The 17,897-nt window shown below is 43.7% G+C and overlaps 1 protein-coding gene and 1 long non-coding RNA gene across 2 annotated transcripts in view; one reads left to right on the plus strand and one right to left on the minus strand.

Moving 5' to 3' along the window:
* Positions 1-10,736: 10,736 nt before the first annotated feature.
* On the minus strand, positions 10,737-13,784 carry LOC146893927 (uncharacterized). Its single transcript, XR_015002804.2, has 2 exons — positions 13,604-13,784; positions 10,737-13,151 (listed from the first exon to the last, which is right to left on the minus strand). It is a non-coding gene; the product is annotated as an uncharacterized LOC146893927 (long non-coding RNA).
* Positions 13,785-13,943: 159 nt separating this feature from the next.
* Positions 13,944-17,897, plus strand: part of Cnrip1 (cannabinoid receptor interacting protein 1) — a 31,641-nt gene continuing 27,687 nt past the window's right edge. Inside the window, exons 1-2 of the mRNA XM_048435471.3 lie at positions 13,944-14,354; positions 16,058-16,208. Of these exons, the coding sequence (XP_048291428.1) occupies positions 14,176-14,354; positions 16,058-16,208 (330 nt within the window). The 5' untranslated portion in view covers positions 13,944-14,175. The remainder of the gene's footprint in view (positions 14,355-16,057; positions 16,209-17,897) is intronic.

The following is a 17,897-nucleotide window of genomic DNA, read 5'->3' on the forward strand; positions in this document are numbered from 1 at the left end:
TGCATTCTATAAGCTTAAGAGGCTTAAGAGCAGTAAAATTTTATTTATTTTTGCTTAAATATTCTTCTAGAGAGGTAACAGAATTGGGAAAGGTTTTTACTTGCTCTCATTGAATAGTTGGTCATCTGATTTTCAAAAGGTCGTTATTGGGGTCTAAAGATATGCCACGAGAGTCCAGTGCTTCTTTAGGGATGACTGCAAGAGACAATCATGGCTGAGTAACCTCAGCATCCCACTTCCCACTTCTGAATCTCAATTCTATCTCCTGCTAACTGTAATTATGGACTATTGTTAGTCTTTAAACCTCCGGCTCTTCCTCTGTCTCAGCAGATTCCTGCTGAGGGTTTTATGAGGACTAGAGAGAAGATCTGATATTAAAAAAAAAAGAAAGAAAGAAAGAAAGAAAAACCTCTGTGGGAGAGAAATGTGTACTGGACATCATGTCGTAGCTTTGAAGAATGTGTTTCTTCTTTCTGATTTTTGGGGCTTCTGATTATTTAGATTTTTTTAAATTGTGTTACTGAACATAAACAAAGGGTTTTCCTTCAATATAATAAATTGTGATCAGGAAAAAAAAGTTCAATTATACAGTCCAGTTCTGCCCATGAAAACGATGGGGGAGTTGTCTCCTAGAGCAAGTGACAATTCAGTGAATGCCAGCTATCTGATCTCTAATCCAATTCAGTTCTGACAGTCTCTACCTGGCATTTGAGTCAGACCCCACAAGTTACCACCTCAGGCCCACAAAAAATGACTCCCATTTGAAAGTCTGGTTTCCCACAACTTCAGTCCAACTTGGCTACAATTTGAAGGCTCCCACACCTCACTTTGAACTCTATTAATTTTCTAAGGCAGCTTAGAGAGTACAGAGAAAGGGCCAGATGTGGTGGCACACACCTTTAATCCCAGCACTTGGGAGACAGAGGCAGGGGGATCTCTGTGAGTTTGAGGCCAGCCTGGTCTGCATGGTGTGTTCCAGGACAGTCGGAGCTATGTAACAAGACCCTGTCTCAAAAACTCATACAAAAACAGTACCTGGAATTTTTTATATTTATTGACTTATTACTGAATGCATAACAAGGCATATAATAAGGTGTCAAACGGAAGAGACAAACAGGAGAACAAGAAACAAAGCTTCCAGACCCTCTCCAGGCTTAACAATCTCCAAGTCATTCCCTTGTTGAGCAATCCAAAAAAGAATTACAAACTTCCTGGGCAGTGGTGACACATGCCTTTAATCCCAGCACTCGGGAGGCAGATGTAGGTGGATCTCTGTGAGTTCGAGGCTAGCCTGATCTACAAGAGAGAGTTCCAGAACAACCTCTAAAGCTATAGAGAAACCCTGTCTCGAAAAACCAAAAAAAAAAATTACAAACTTTACATTTTGGAGATTTTTATTAGGGCTTCATCATGAAGACATAACCAATGGTTAATGGTTGCTGGTACAATGTATATGGATAAAGGACTGAAATTGAAATTGTAAGCTTTAATCTTAGATGAATCCTTCTGATAGCCAGGAATCATTTAAAAACTCACATCTCTTTAGGTGGAAAAACTTTATCACTGAAGAAATTCTAAGAGAGTTGAGGTTTCTGTGTTAGACACAACTGTCCCTGTACACCTCAGAAAGACCTTAGGAGTCCATTCCTAATAAGGAATGAGAGACAATCAAAGGAAAGACATGGACATGGAGAAGCTTTACGATTCCATATGGCCACGGCCAGAGCAGAACTTCCCTGACACACATTGTGGTCGAAAGGTCCAAAATGCAAAGCAAATACTTCTGAAAACTGCCTGTCTATACTTTAGTATTTTATTTCCCAGCTTAAGAATTTCCAAACTGGTACTATAGTTTCTAGAGATCTGTTCTCAACTCTTCCATTTCAAAGGTACCCAGGACTCATTGGATTTGTTTCGTTTCATTACTTTAGAAAATCCCCCAATGTCCTGTGGCAGATGCAATACGATAAAAATTGTGCTTTGTGTAGGCTTGAGTGTTTTGGACAACATTAAAGGTCTTTTAAAACTATATAATCGAGCATGATTTCCATAGCGGGAGTTCTCAAGGCGTAGTGCCTTAGATTGACGTACTTGGTAGTTTTTGTCTTCTTGACACAAACTAGAGTCAAGAGGGACCTCAACTGAGGAGTTACCTCTATCACATTTCTCTCTCTCTCTCTCTCTCTCTCTCTCTCTGTGTGTGTGTGTGTGTGTGTGTGTGTGTGTGAGAGAGAGAGAGAGAGAGAGAGAGAGAGAGAGAGAGAGAGAGAGAGAGAGAGAGAGAGATCAGTGATTGATGTGGGAAATTCTGGTTCCCTGATGTGGGTGGTACCACTGGAATCCATAGAGGGCAAGCTGAGCAAGCCAATAATCACCATTCCTCTGTAGTTTCTGTTTCAGTTCCTTCCTCCGGGATTCTGTCTTCAGTTCCTGCTTTGGTTCTTAAACCCTTTCTTCTCCAAGATGATTTTGCTCCTGGTGTTTATCATGGCCTCAGAAAAACAACCAAAGACAGAAAGAAAAGCCTGGGGAATGGGAGGGAAATGGGAGGAGGGGAGGAGGTGGAAATTTTTAATAAATAAATAAATTTTAAAAAAGAAAAGAAAAGCATGAAGGTCTTTAAAAGTTGTTTCTTGGCAAGTATGGCACCTCTGAGGGAGTATGCCAAAGCCAGAGTTCTTCAGGAGCAAGCCCAAGCCAGGAACCTCTGCAGGAGTGGGCCCAGACCAGAGACATCTACAGAAACATGTCTGAGCCAGCAACCTCGCCAGGATCAAGCCTGAGGCAGCAAACTCCAAAGGAGCAGGTACAAGGAAGCAACTGCCAAGGGAGCAGGCCCAAGTCAGAGACTTCTGCAGGACAAGTAGTACCTACAAGGGAGCCACCATGAAGGGAGCAGGACCGAACCAGGGACTTCTGCCAGACTGGGCAAATTAATTTGCTACCATTGATATAGCAGGCTTGAGCCAGCAACATCTGCGGGAGCAGGCTTGATCCAGCTACCTCCACTGGAGCAGGCCTTTGCCAGCGACTTCTGTGTAAGCAGACCCAAACAATCCCTGGTATTGCAGAGCGACCCCCTTCCCAGGAGTGCTGAGCAACCTCTGGGAACACAGAGTGACCCAAAGGGTGACTGAAACCATGGCCCTGACTGTACCACAAGGAGCAACCATCTAAGCCTTGGATCCACTGGCACCTGGAAGGTTGATGGTCAGAGACACAGACAGTCCCAACTACCGCAATCAGAGGAAAAAATGGGTAGACAATGTAAGAACACACTCAACACCACAAAGCGCAACACAGCACCAATAAAACCTAGTGGTTTGTCTTTCTGAGTCTGGGTTACTTCGCTCAGAGTGGTTTTTTCTAGTTCTGTCCATTTACTTGCAAATTTCATCAAGTCATTGTTTTTACAGCTGAGTACTACACCATTGTGTAAATGCTGCTATGAACATTGTTGAGCAAGTGTCCTTGTGGCATGATTGAGTATTGTTTCGGTATATGCCCAGAAGTGGTATCTCTAGGTCTTGAGGTAGATTGATTCCCAATTTTCTGAGAAATCATCATATTGATTTCCAAACGGGCAGTATAAGTTTGCACTCCCACCAGCAGTGAAGAAATGATCCCCTGATTCCACATTCTCTCCAACAAAAGTTGTCCACAGTACTTTCAATCATAGGTATTCTAACAGGTATAAGATGGTATCTCAGAGTCGTTTTGATTTGTATTTCCCTGATGATTAAGGAAGGAAGCAGTTTATTAAATGTCTTTTGGCCATTTCAGATTCTTCTGTTGAAAATTCTCTGTTTAGCTCTGTACTCCATTTTTTGATTGAATTCTTTTGTATTTTGATGTCAAGTTTCTGGAGTTTTTTGTATATTTTTGAGATCAGTTTATCATATGTGGGGTTGGTGAAGATCTTTTCACATTCTGTAGGCTGTCTCATTTACTGTGTCCTTTGCCTTAAAGAAGCTTCTCAGTTTCGGGAGGCCCCATTTATTGATTGTTGCTCTCAGTGTCTACGCTACTGGTGTTATACTTAGGAAGTGGTCTTCTGTGCTGATGCATTCAAGGCTACTTCCCACTCTCTCTTCTATCATGCTCAGTGTAACTGGATTTATGTTGAGGTGTTTTTTTTTATCCATTTGGACTTGTGCTTTGTGCATGAAGATAAATATGGCTCTATTTGCACTCTTCTACATGTTGACATCCAGTTATGCCAGCCCCATTTGTTTAAAGATGCTTTCCTTTTCCATTGTACACTTTGGATTCTTTTTCAAAAGCCAGGTGTTCATAGGTCATCTAGTCATTGGTCCAGATGTCTGTTTTTATACCAATACCAAGATGCTTTTCTATTATTATAGCTTTGTAGTAGAGTTTGTAGTCAGGGATGGTGATGCTTGTACAGGATTTTACAGGATTCTTTTAGCTATTCTGTAATTTTTGCTTTTCCATATGAAGTTGAGTAATGTTTTTTCAAGGTCTGTGAATATTTGTGTTGGTATTTTGATGGGGATTGCATTGAATCTGTAGATTGCTTTTGGTGAGATTACCATTTTTATTATGTTGCTCCTACCTATCCAAGAGCATAGGAGATCTTTCCGTTTTCTAATATCTCCTTCAATTTCTTTCTTTAGAAGCTTAAAGTTTTTGTCATACAGGTTTTTTGCTTATTTGGTTAGAGTTACCCTAGAATACATTATATTTGTGGTTATTGTGAAGGGTGATATTTCGCTGATTTCTTTCTCAGCCCTTTTTAGCATTTGTAAATAGGAGGGCTACTGATTTTTTTTAGTTAATCTTGTATCCTGCCACATTACTGAAGAGGTGTTTATGAGCTGTGGTGTAGCATGAAAATGCCGGGCCTGCTTGTTGGGGGTTTTTCTGTCCTCCCACCAGGTCCCCACAATTGTTTAGTTCCAGAGAAAATCACCCACACAGAGGACTCCGTAAGTTATAATGCTGATTGGCCCATTAGGTCAGGCTTCTTACTGACTAATTCTCACATCTTGATTAACCCATTTTTCTGATCTATGTTAGCCATGTGGCTCAGTACCTTTTCCAGCTGGGGCAGATCACATCCTGCTGCTTCGGTGATCTGGACAGGAGTGGGAGGAATCAGCTTCCTCCTCCCCAAAATTCTCCTGCTCCCCTTGCATCATTTCCACTTCCTGTCTGGTTTTCCCGCCTACACCTCCTGCCTGGCCAATCAGCGTTTATTTAAAAACATGATTGACAGAATACAGACAATTCTCCCGCACCACTTCCCCCTCTTTTTTTAAAAAAAAAAAAAACAAAGGAAAATATCCATAGTTCATTTTTTGGAATGTGGGCATAGTATTCCAGGCTACTTCCAGCTGGTTGGGGGTGCTGATAATCTTATGGGGACCTAAAGGAAATTTAGAATTATGATCAAGTCCTGACTGAAGTATCCTGTGAGTCTTGATCATCTCAGGCAGCAGTCTTGAACCTGTTCCAGATGAAGAACTCAGACATCTGGGCCATTTGTTCCTACGGGAGATTTCTCAGGTGGTCTCCCTTGGTCAAAGATGATTTTTCTTAACTCTGAATAAATCCAGAGCCTCTCGTTTTCTGTGGAAACAAAAGCAAAATCTCTTCTCCAAAGTAACATACCTTTTGATTTCAATTTAGAAGTCAAGGTATTTTCAAAATACCTATCTTGGATTAATTCTGCAGTGCGGGGGGCCATCCTGACCGGCAGGAATGAACGCCACCAAAAACGAGAATTCCTTCTCTGGTCACATCTTTATTTGGAGCATTCCCTTGAGGAAAATTGGGGGAAGGGAAGATAGAGCAGGGACGAGAGAAAGCTTAGAGAGAGAGCATTGGGCCCAGAGGCAGCTGCTTTTAAGCGGTGGAGAGGCTTGAACGCTGTCCTGATTGGTTAATGCCATTCTGCTGTTCTGAGCATGTGCAAGCAAGGGTGCAGGCAAGGGTGCTCAGCCCCACATGGCTACCTCCAAACTGCAGGACCACCTGTGCCTCCAGGTGGCTCCCTACACTGCAGCATTTATAAGCAACTATCTTTTAGCAGCTGTTGCTCCTTCCTCAGCATTTAAACAATTCAAAGAGAGCATAATAGCATACAGTATCAAGATTCTCTGTGTATTTTCCATCTTTACGTGGCTTTATTTTAACCTCTATTTCTTTTATTTTTACTTTTAACTTTTGGCTTTTTGAGACAGGTTCTCTGTATATCTTTGTCCTGGAACTCCCTCTGTAGACCAGGCTATCCTTGAACTCCCAGAGATCCATCTGTCTCTGCCTCCCCAGTGCTGGGATTAAAGGTGTATGCTACCACACCTTGAATTTACAGAGGCCTCTGCCTCCCAAGCCTTGGGATTAAAGGTGTGTACCACCACACCCAACTACTCTTTTTCTTTCTTTTTTTATTTCTAAGGCTTTAACCCTTTTTTTTTCAAGCCTGCATATATTTTTAACACGCTATAAACCATTTAGAGGTTTTCTTACTCTTTGAATCTCTCTTTACTGTATATCTCTCTTTTTCTGACCACATGGGTCTTTAATTTGCTAAGGAATATGGAGAAGACAACACTCAAAAGCTCCTATGGCATTTCAAGGCACTTGCCAGGAAGCAAACTGCAACATTGTGTCCATAGCTCCCTAGTCGGGACCTCCTGCTTGAAAGAGTCAGAGATTTTCCCCTGACAGGACAGCCCAGAAAGCTGGCATTTTAAAACAGCGCAGCTTTTTTCCTGCTATGGCTGAAAACCAAAATGTTTTTCTCTAGTCTTTCCCAAGCTTTTTCAGGCTTTCTGTGGATTCAGTTATCCACATGGGCACCATTCTGTAACATGAAGGGCCGGCTTGTTTGTGTTTCTGTCTGGTACCCAGTTCCCCCAGCTATTTAGCCCCAAAGAAAAATCAATCACACAGGAGATCTCTTTAAGTTATAAAGCTAATTGGCCCATTAGGTCAGGCTTCTTACTGACTAATTCTCACATCTTGATTAACCCATTTTTCTGATCTATGTTAGCCATGTGGCTCAGTACCTTTTCCAGCTGGGGCAGATCACATCCTGCTGCTTCGGTGATCTGGACAGGAGTGGGAGGAATCAGCTTCCTCCTCCCCAGAATTCTCCTGTTCCCCTTGCATCATTTCCACTTCCTGTCTGGTTTTCCCGCCTACACCTCCTGCCTGGCCAATCAGCGTTTATTTAAAACATGATTGACAGAATACAGACAATTCTCCCACACCACTGTGGGAATCCCCTGGTAGAATTTTTCGGGTCACTTGTGTATACCATCATATCATCTGTAAATAGTGAAAGTTTGACATCATCCTTTCTAATTTGTATCCACTTGATCTCTTTTTGTTGTCTTATTACTGTAGGTAGAACTTTGAGTACTATATTGAAGAGGTATGGAGATAGTGGACAGCCTTTTCTTGTTCCTGATTTTAATGGAATCGCTTTGAGTTTCTCTCTGTTTAATTTGATGTTGGCTGTCAGCTTGTTGTAAATTGCTTTTGTAATGTTTAGGTGTTTTCCTGTATTTCTGATCTCTCCAAGAACTTTATCATGAAGGGGTGTTGGATTTGGTAGAATGAATTCCCTTTTTAAAAAATAATACTTTGAGGTGAGTGGGAGGATAGGGGGAATTGATTTACATTTGCATGGTGTTTAAAGAATGAAACTTACCTTGATCTCATTCTGATCTCTCATAATACCTTTACTATATTAAGACTTAATGTTAGTCTCTTAGTTTTATATACATTAATATTAACAATGAATGTTGAAAGGCTGTAGAGATGGTCGAGTGGTTAATAACACTGGATGCTCCTCCAGAGGATCCATGTTCCAATCCTATCATCCATATGTCAGCTCATAATCATCTGTAACTCCACTTCCAGAGGATCTGACACCTTCTTCTGACTTTGCAGACACTGCACACACATGTATACATATGGGCAAAACACTCATACACATAAGATAAAGAAATAAATAACATTTAAATGCTTTGAAGAATATTCATCTACAAAATCATATTTCAAGATATCTATTGAATCATTCAGGGTACTTTATTCAAGTACCTCCTTGTGCTTGTTAGTTCTTTGTTATTTTTTCAACTTCACATAGACTAGGTCTTCTGGGAAGAGGAAGCCTCAATTGACAAAGGGCCCTGTGGGCAAAGCTACCAGGTATTTTATTGATTTATGATTGGTGTGGAAGGACCCAGCCCATTGTAGGAAACACCATCTCTTGCCAGAGCAGCACAATAGTGCCAGGCCTGTTAGCGCAAGTGTGGATGAGCCAGCCCCGAAGTTGTGAGCATGAGAGACCTGTCCCCATCACTCATCTGTCTTGTGGTGGCATGGGCAGGGGAGAGATGCCCTCCTCTCCCCAACCACCCATCAACAGCTGAGGCAGCTGGGAGAGCTGGCCCTGTGGTCATAAGAACGGGAGATCTATCTCTGACACTCAACCTGCTACAACAGTCGAGAGAGCAAGCCCTGCAGCTTGCCTGGACAGCACAAGGGAGCCAGCTCCATTGGTACAGGTATGGGTGAGCCAATCCTGAAGTAGTAAGCAAGGGAGAATTGCCCCTGTCGCCCATCTGTCTTTTGATGGCATGGGCAGGGAAGAGTTGTACCCATCACCCACCACCCACACCTATCAGTGCCTGAGGCAGGTGTGAGAACTGGCACCGAGGTCACAAGAGCAAGAGAGCTGTCCCTGCCCCCCACCAGCTGCAACACTTAGGAGAGCAGGCCTTGTACCTTGCCTGGGGAACAACACAACAGTACCAACCTTGCTGGCGGAGGTGTGGGCGAAACAGCCCCGAAGTTGAAAGTGTGGGAGAACCGAGAACCGTCCCAATTACTGGTCTGTAATGTGGTCGTGTGGGAGGTTGAGAGATGCTGTACCTTACCCTTTGCCTCTCTACCCCCCCCCCCCCCCCGCAATAGATGAGAGAGGCGACTCTGCTCCTTACCAGCTGCAGCACTCGGGAAACGGGTCCTGACCCTCGCCTAGGAATCACAGCAGAGCTGCCCAGTGGTCGGAGGTGAGCAGAGGACAAGTGTCCCCATTGCTCATCAGACATGTGGTAGCGTGGGCAGAGGAGAGATGCCCTCCCACCTCCTGCCTGCCAGTGCTGAGACAGGTAGCGGAGCTGGTCCTGTGGTCATAAGAGTGGGAGTGCTGTCCTTACCCCTCACCAGCTGCAGCACTCAGGAGAGTGGCCCCGGTGCCTCACCTGGGCAACACATTAGAGCTGACCATGATGATATAAATGTGAGAGCACTGACCCTGTGAACATGAAAGCCATGAAACCGATCCTACATCGCTACAAGAGATAAATTAGCCCGGGCAATGCTGGAGAGCGCACCCTGGTGGTGAGGACAGGGGAGAACTGGAGGGCAGACCAATCCTACAGCGGCCAGGCCCAGAACTAGGGTTATGACTTGGACTGCCCCAACATTCACCCCAGCTATGACCTGCTGGAATATGTAAAGGGACCTGACTCACATATCCAAAGCTGCGGGATCTCTACAACACAGGATATCAAAAAGAGTCTCAGTGAGGGCCCAGCATCAACAGTGTAGTAGAAACCAGAGACCTTGAACCAAACTAATGGCTTTTTGCAATGCACACTTGTAAGTAAAGATATTGGACAAAAGAGTTCATTGTGTGACTCACTGTACCACACTACAGCTTCCATAATGAGATTTTTAAATCCCCCTTTTTTCTCTTAAATTTTGCTTTATTGGGGGGCATGCAAAGGGTGGAGGGCAGATGTGAAGGAGTGGAAGATGAGTGGGATCAAGATGCATGATGTAAACGATGCGTAGAATAAATAAAGAGAAAGGTCAAAAGCATTTTAAATAGTGATGTGGTAGACAATAGAATGGATTCATACAAAGAATGCATTTTTACTTAACTCTGAATTCTTAAGTAAGCATCCTTGTGAAGAGAAAAAATGAATATACAAGTACTTAACATAGTGAATTGCAGCACCTGTACACTCGGCCTTTTTTTGCCTTATTAGACTCAGGGACTTGAACTCATTCTTTGCCTTCACATTATTCTTACTCTGGTATTGGTTCTACTCATGTCTGAACTACTTTCAAATATCAGTTTAAGACTTGCAAAATTCTTCTATTCTAAATTTTACGTCATACTGTAATACATTTCTTGTTGTTGTTGTTGTTGTTTCAAGATAGGGTTTCTGTGAATAACAGCCCTGGCTGTCCTGGAACCTACTTTGTAGACCAGGCTGGCCTCAAACTCACTGAGATCCACCTGCCTCTGCCTCTTGAGTGCTGGGATTAACAGCATGTGCCACTACTGCCTGGCTGTAATACATCTATTGTATATTGTAATTGGACACCAAAAGAAAGAAAGAAAGTGGTTTGGACAGCTGAAAAACATGGAAAACAGCACCTGCTGCATTTGGTTTTGGCAATGGGAGAGTCATGGTATCAGACTACCAGCTCTGAAACACTCAACGGTTTTGTGAGTGCTGTGTATATATATGCACGAAAATATATCCCAGGATTTTTTTAATTACAATTTGTCCTTAGTCAATCAAGAAAAATTTTCACCCAATAGCCAATCATTATTATGGAACTTGTATCCCACTTAAATACATGAAATAGTACTTTCATATTTTAGAGAAACTTAACATCCACAAAAGTAGCATCATTAAATGTGACTTTTAACTAAAAGGTTGACATAGAACTAAGAATCAAGATTATGAGAAGTTCATGTGCACATTTTTATTGGCTAGTATTCAATACTTTCTCAGAAATAATGCAGACGTCGCATATAAACTGTTAACACCATACACAAGTTTTTAGCCTCCACAAGTCATTTCCTTCCTCTTTCTTGCCCAGCCCAGACCATTCTGCCCCTTCAGCTACAATGCATGGTAAGCATTAGATGATCCTTTATAAATTCATGCTCATTGAATAATTCAAAAGGTAAAAAAGATCATCTTTTGCCCCATACTAATTTTAACACTTAAAAAGAAGAATAATCAGTATTATGACAATGCCAAGATGTGTCAAAGGTGTTACAGTGTTTATGGTGGAGTAGTTTGACGTGAAAGAGCTCTTGAAACAACTCATCTAAACCTCAAAGGGCAGGAAATATCTTCAATTGTCCTTTACTCTGGCTTCTCCTGGTTCTCTGCCTCTTGCTTGCAATGCTAATAACTCTTGGCTTTATTCTCCCTCTCATGGTTCTTTCCAGACACTAGTCAAGGACTTGTCTTCCTCACAACACTTGACTGCTATACAAATGGAACTATCTAAATACTTTTCTTGTCCCTTAGAAAGTCCCATGGAAGGAAGATCTCAGCTGCCACAGCCAATGACCCCACTCAGCTGATGGAGGAGGGAGGACCTTGGACTTCCCACAGGACAGGGTACCCTGACTTCTCTTAGAACTGGAGACAGAGAGAGGAGGGGAAGTGGGGGGGGGAGGAGGGAAATGGGAGGAGGGGAGGAGGTGGAAACTTTTAATAAATAAAAAAAAGAAAAGAAAAAGAAAGCTCAATAAACTCATTGGTTTCCTAGTGAAAGAAGAAGGAGGAGGAGGAGAAGGAGGAGGAGGAGAGGAGGAAGAGGAAGAAGAAGAAGAAGAAGAAGAAGAAGAAGAAGAAGAAGAAGAAGAAGAAGAAGAAGAAGAAAGAAAGAAAGAAAGAAAGAAAGAAAGAAAGGAAGGAAGAAAGAAAGAAAGAAAGAAAGAAGCTAAAGAAAGATTGATGTCTCAATTTCCTAGATAGCAGTTAGGGTTACCTCTTGGTGGGGGGGGGGCGGTGTATAAGAATGGGAGGTAGAAAATAATTTAACCTTACTTGGAAAAAGACGCTCCAAAATCAGTAGTTCCAAAAGTGTCCTTGTTTCTCTGGCCAAGAACATCAGATCTCGGGTTTCTTATCTCTTCCTAAATGAACAGCCCCCAGCTATAGGCTAAATTCAGTGGTGAGGACAAGGATTGCCATCCAAACTTAGAACCCTTCTGGCAAACAGTTTTGGGACAGAATCTCTACATTTTTTGATGAATATGGGTTGTACCCCAATTCCAGTATATTGCCTGAGTTTAGAGTTACTGCTTCAGAGGGAATATGTGGCAGTAAAGAATGGACTCTAGACTACAGCTCCCAGAATTCCAGTGGGCGGAGACTGCCAGAGTAGAGCACCCACCAGTGCAAAGAAAGGTTGGGAAAGCTGATGAAGAGCTTTTCTGAGTCTTTCATTGGTGAGATCTCCCATCTACGTAGCTGCTTGTCCACCATGTGGCCGACCTCCACAGCAGCTTAACTGGAACAACATAGCTTTTTTTTTTTTCTCTTCCCCACCTTCCTCATCCAGACAACTGCCAGGATTAGGGTGTTTCTTTTGAATGAATAAAGTGGTTCCTGAGCTTCAGGATAAATAATAAAATTATATGCATAATGTTTACAGTTGAACTTGTATGTCTTTGCCCTCATCCTAGGTAAATAACTATGAATCTAATTACTTTTAGGTGTGGAAGAATTTACATATGACCGTGGTTACAGCACAACAATAATTCAAATCACACAACATTTGGGGGACTTGTAAAATGTGCCAGGTATTGTTTTGTGCATGCTGAGTATTCACTAATAAGTAAAACAGAGAAAAATTGTATCCTTGTGTTTCAAATCCCACCCTCACACTTCCACGGCGTATCACCCATCCATTCTTGTAATTAAGTTTTAGCAAGTACGTGTTAACCAATGTAACCTATGACACATCTTTTAAATAGTTTATAGAAATATGTAGTCTATATACATATATATGTGAAAACTTATTCAACCATTCGTTAATGTCGTTGGGTCTTTTTCCAGCCACCCTTTATGGACTGACCGTCCATTTAGGTTTTGTTTTGATTTTTGCAATCATAGTACAATAAACACCAACACGTCAAAATCATAACTCTATCACTTATATACATAGATATAGCTTGTTATTTATAACACGCCCATCTTTCCCAATTGGATGCGCTGATTGGATCCTGCGTTTCTCAGGTAGGCGGCTATGGTACTATCCACCTGTGTGGTGCTGAAGAAGGAACTCCTTTTCAGATTCCAAACACCTGGTCTCCTTTCGCTGCTCGGAATCTCCAGCGGTCCAACCAATGTCTACGAGAAAGCAGTTCAGAATAACATCTAGCCTGCAAGTGCAAACTCTTCAGTGTCGTATGGAGTGCTCTGCGGTAGTCTTGTGGCTCGTCCTTCCTCTAGGACGGGGTCGCGACCTACACCTTAAGTGCCCTACTAGCTTACCTTTTACAGAACTGATTAGCTCGCCCCTACAGATATAAATACGTGTTAACTGATTACGGTGTCTTTTTGAGACAAGATCCGTATAATGGAAATAAACATATAGGACTCGTTCAGCCCCTCCCCCACCCTTTTCTCCCTAACCCGCATCTGTCTTTCTACCCGCACCGAATCTAGTGTAGCTTCCAGGCCACATGATAAGGAACGCTGCCTTCCCGGGTCATTTGCCCTAAGCTCTCGACAGGATACACTCATTTCCTGAAATTTAAATCACTAGCTGGCAGATTTCGACTCCGTTTCCCGTCACTTGCCTCCATTTCCCCTCTCAGCGTCTTCTCACCAAACCGCAGCTCAGACTCTCTAGAAAGGGAATCCACCCCTTGGTGCCTAGACTCTGGGGTCTCCGCTCCTTGGTGTAACAATTAATCTTCTCCCAGTGCCTGCCCGTCCCATCCTCCTAGCATCCGGTGCTGTTCTAGGAGGAGCCTAAACGTCCGCCCTGCTGAAGGGGATTGTGGTGCGTAAACAGGATTAACTCTCTAGCCCCCAGCTGTGCTGATTTGCGGGGCAGCCTGCCAGTCCAGTCCCCGCGAGCCCTCGCGTGCGTACAGGGCCCAGCGCGTGGAGCGGGGGATGGGGCAGCCAGCTGCCTCCCTGCTGTCTCTGGGGCTGGCTCTGAGGCTGAGTGCGGTGGAGGGCCACAGTCTCACCAACAGCTGCTCAAAATCTGGGGTGGACAGAGGCAACCGCTCCTAGCTGTGGCCTGCATCCATCAGCTCCTTCTTCCTCCCTGTGTGTCCCCTCCGCCCATCGCACAGCAATAGCTCCCTCCAGCCCGCACTATCCATCACCACGGCCACGACTGCCAGCCCCTCTGCCAGCTATGGGGGATCTACCCGGGCTCGTGCGCCTTTCCATCGCGCTGCGCATCCAGCCCAATGACGGCCCTGTTTTCTTCAAGGTAGACGGCCAGCGCTTCGGCCAGAACCGCACAATCAAGCTGCTCACCGGCTCCTCCTACAAGGTGGAAGTGAAGATTAAGCCCACAACACTGCAGGTCGAGTGAGTGTGGGGCGCGCCGGGCGGCAGGGCGTTAATACCCCGGGTATGGGAGGAGCACAGAGGCCCCAGGACATCCCTAGCCTCCCCTTGGTCCCCCTTAGTCTCTTCCGTGCTCAGCGGGATCTGGAGTGAAGGCAAGAGTGAACGCCCTGTCCCCAAGCTACTCTCCCGCCCTGAGGTTGTAGTCCTGCACCCCAGCTTCCTTCCATCCTTTTCTGCGAGTGCCTTTAAATCTGCGACAAGAAGCCAGGATTTGGGGCTTTTGTTGGGTTTTGGGGCTTGCTTTGTTTCATTTTCTTGTAAATTTCTCTTCCGTTCAGCTACAACGGGGAACCACAGGTAGACAGGGTGGGGCAGATGGTAGATGTGGGGGGGTTCAGCAACTGCAATCCCATCCCTCTCCTGGATCCTAGGCTCTTCCTCTGCTTTTGCTGAGGAGACTGAAACGGTGGGGGAGGGCTGAGGAATGAGAACCTCAGTGGACAGATGGTCACTGGGTTCCCTGAGGGACGCTCCCCACTACTCCTCTTCAGAGTTAGTGGCACAAATTCGAGGGTACCGCCAGTGCTGGGGCCTACCTTTATGGTTTTCCATGCGCTCTACCTTTTCTTTGCTTCCTGGCTGAATTTTGGGGTCAGCCCAGTGATGTTACCTGTGGTCTAACAACACCTTCACAAGACGGGTGTAAAACAGGGGAGTGGTGTATGGGGAATAATTCACACGTGGGTCTTAGATTCCTTTTCTGTTGCTGGGATAAAATTCCCTGGCAAAATCAACTTCAGGAAGGTTTTGTGTGGCTCACGATTCGAGGTTGCTGTCTGTCACGTGACAAAATGAAGGCAGCTGGAACTTGAAGAAGCTAGTCAAAATTACATCCAGAGTCAAGAACAGGGATCAGCGGACTGATGCATACATTCCCGTGCCCAGTGGCTCCCTCTTTTTCCTTAGTCCAGAGCCCAACCCATGAGATGGTCCCCTCCACTTTTAGGGTGGCTCTTCCCACCAGGATTAAACTAAATAAGAAAATCCTGCACAGACATAACTTGAGGCCAAGCCATCAAGACACTCCCTCACTGAGACTCTTCCCAGGTGGTTCTAGATTGTGTTGTCAAGGCGACAACTGAGACAAGCCATCACAGGGTCCTGTATCTTTCACCTAAACACTGCGGGGTGAGGTCTAGTTTATGAGCAAGAACAAAACAAAACTCACGTATGCTGAGGAAGGAGGGGCCTGTGAATCCATCACATATATACTTTTAGTTTGATTGAACTCAGTAAACTAATTTTATTTAGGCTTCACGACACAAAGATCTGTAGCCACACTTGGATGGTTTCTGATATTCCATTTAGTCCATCAGCATCCCCCAAATCTCCACCTCACAGGTGCCCGCACCCGTTGTCCTCACATCGCCCAGTTGTCTCTGCACTTGTAGCCAGGTTTCTCCTTTCTCACCTGCCCTGACATTTACCCTCATGTATAAGCGTTATTCTCCCTTAAGTCCGTCCAGAGAGCAGAAGTAGTTGATCTGTGATCATAATACTGCTTAGTTGGACAACTCTAACCTCCTGAGCTTTCAGAGGTTGCTACCGTATGTCTTCCTTAACCAGACCCTACGCGTTTCCTCTCTATGATTTTGGTTCAGACTAGAACAGGATACCTGAGCCAATTCCGACCGTCTGTGCTCAACTCAAGTCCATTGCAGGAACATTTCCATTGGTGGCGTGCTTGTCCCACTGGAGCTGAAGTGCAAAGAGCCTGAGGGTGACAGAGTTGTCTACACGGGCATATACGACACAGAAGGCGTAGCTCCTACCAAAAGTGGAGAGCGGCAACCTATCCAGATCACCATGCCGGTAAGTCCAAGGTTGGAGGTGTGGGTGTGTGGTTTCAGATCAAATGGAAACTGCAGGGGAAAGAAAATCACTACCTCCTTAAGAATAAGAAAAGATGCTTTGGAGCCAGTTACTATGGCAATTGGCTTCAGTTTCCCTCATGGATCTATGAGAGAGTAATGCAACCGATGCTGTTTTGCACGACAGACTGAAGTTTCAGACATTAAAGATGCCAGGTAATTGGTTCTGGGAGGGATAATGACTATGTTGCCGTGTTCTGTGTTGTGCTCTACATAAGGATTTGTTTAAATCATTCACTCTGGAAAGATTGTGGTTTTACATACCTCACAGACCCTTGAATGTGAAAAAAAATCTCTAAATAAATAACATATTGCTCTTTAAATGCACTCTAGCTGAAGAACCTTAAAAAAGTGACTGCTATACTAAGCAATAAGATCCTAGTCCTTTTATGCCATGTGCAATCATCCCTCTGTACTCATGGGAGATTCATTCCAAGACCATTCAAAGATGCCAGATCCACAGATGATTATCCCTGACACATAATGGCTCAGTATTTGCATATAACCTATCCATGCCATTGCATACACTTTAAATCATCTTTAGAGCATGACTGTTATGTAAATACTTCTTGTGTGACATTCTTTAGGAAATGATGATGCATGCTCAATACACACACCGTTTTCTTCTGAGTGTTTTCTGGTCCAGGTTAATTAATCCATGGACATGGAGTCTAGTAACATAAAAGGCATGTGTATATTACAAGAAAATATTTACCACCAAGGAATATTGACATCAAATAGATGAAAGAATAGAGCTGACAAGTAAAGCTAGTTAATTGTATGTGCACACACAGTAGACGACGCAGTAAGCTTGCTAAAACACAGGAGCAGACTACTGTAAAAACTGGTCAGTCTTTTCCCTCAGAAAGAGCAGCTTTGCATTGTGTGCCCTCTGCTCCTATAGAGGAAGGAGATCACAGCGTTTCCCAAATACCCGTATAAGAAAAAGTTTCCTCTGAAGGTTACTCAAAAGTTCAGTCCTAGTTCCAGAACCAGTGTTTTTGGTCTTGTTTTCGTTTTTAATTTAACGGTAGGTAAGTTAGGATCAAACAAACAGACACACCTACAGAGAACCAACCCTGATGAGAATGATCTGTGGAATCCCCTTCAAGAGACTTGATCTAAGATCTTATCCATCCCATCTGATAAAACCTCAAGGTCTCACCGTGTCCAATATCCTTGAAACAACTGCAATGCTTGCCTAAGGAAAGAATCTAGGGGCCCGTCCTTTTGAGGGATATATTTGAACCCCTCTTGTAAGGAATTCTATTTTCCACCAGAGATTCAACAGAGAAAAATATAAAACTGTGGAAAACACTAATTTCTCTTAGAGACAATATTTTAGTCCCTGTTCTTAGAAAGTTGCTTCTGCTATGTCTTTCCATATATGCATAGGGTTTTTTCTTAAGTACATAGACATCAGAAGACGTTAAGTATGAAGCATGGAATTTGAAGTCTGTTATGTGAGTGTGTCAAAATCTCCAATACCTACCGGTGGTTTCCATTTCTCACTACTATAAAGAAACCCACTTTTAAGTTTTACTCACTTCTGCAACGTTATTGTTTACTTGGGGTAGATTTGCAGAAGGAATGTGCATGCTAGGGGGGTTTTATGAACATTGACCTCTAG

This window comes from Myodes glareolus, chromosome 8 (assembly GCF_982192425.1).
Source record: "Myodes glareolus chromosome 8, mMyoGla1.1, whole genome shotgun sequence".
Lineage (NCBI taxonomy): Eukaryota > Metazoa > Chordata > Mammalia > Rodentia > Cricetidae > Myodes > Myodes glareolus.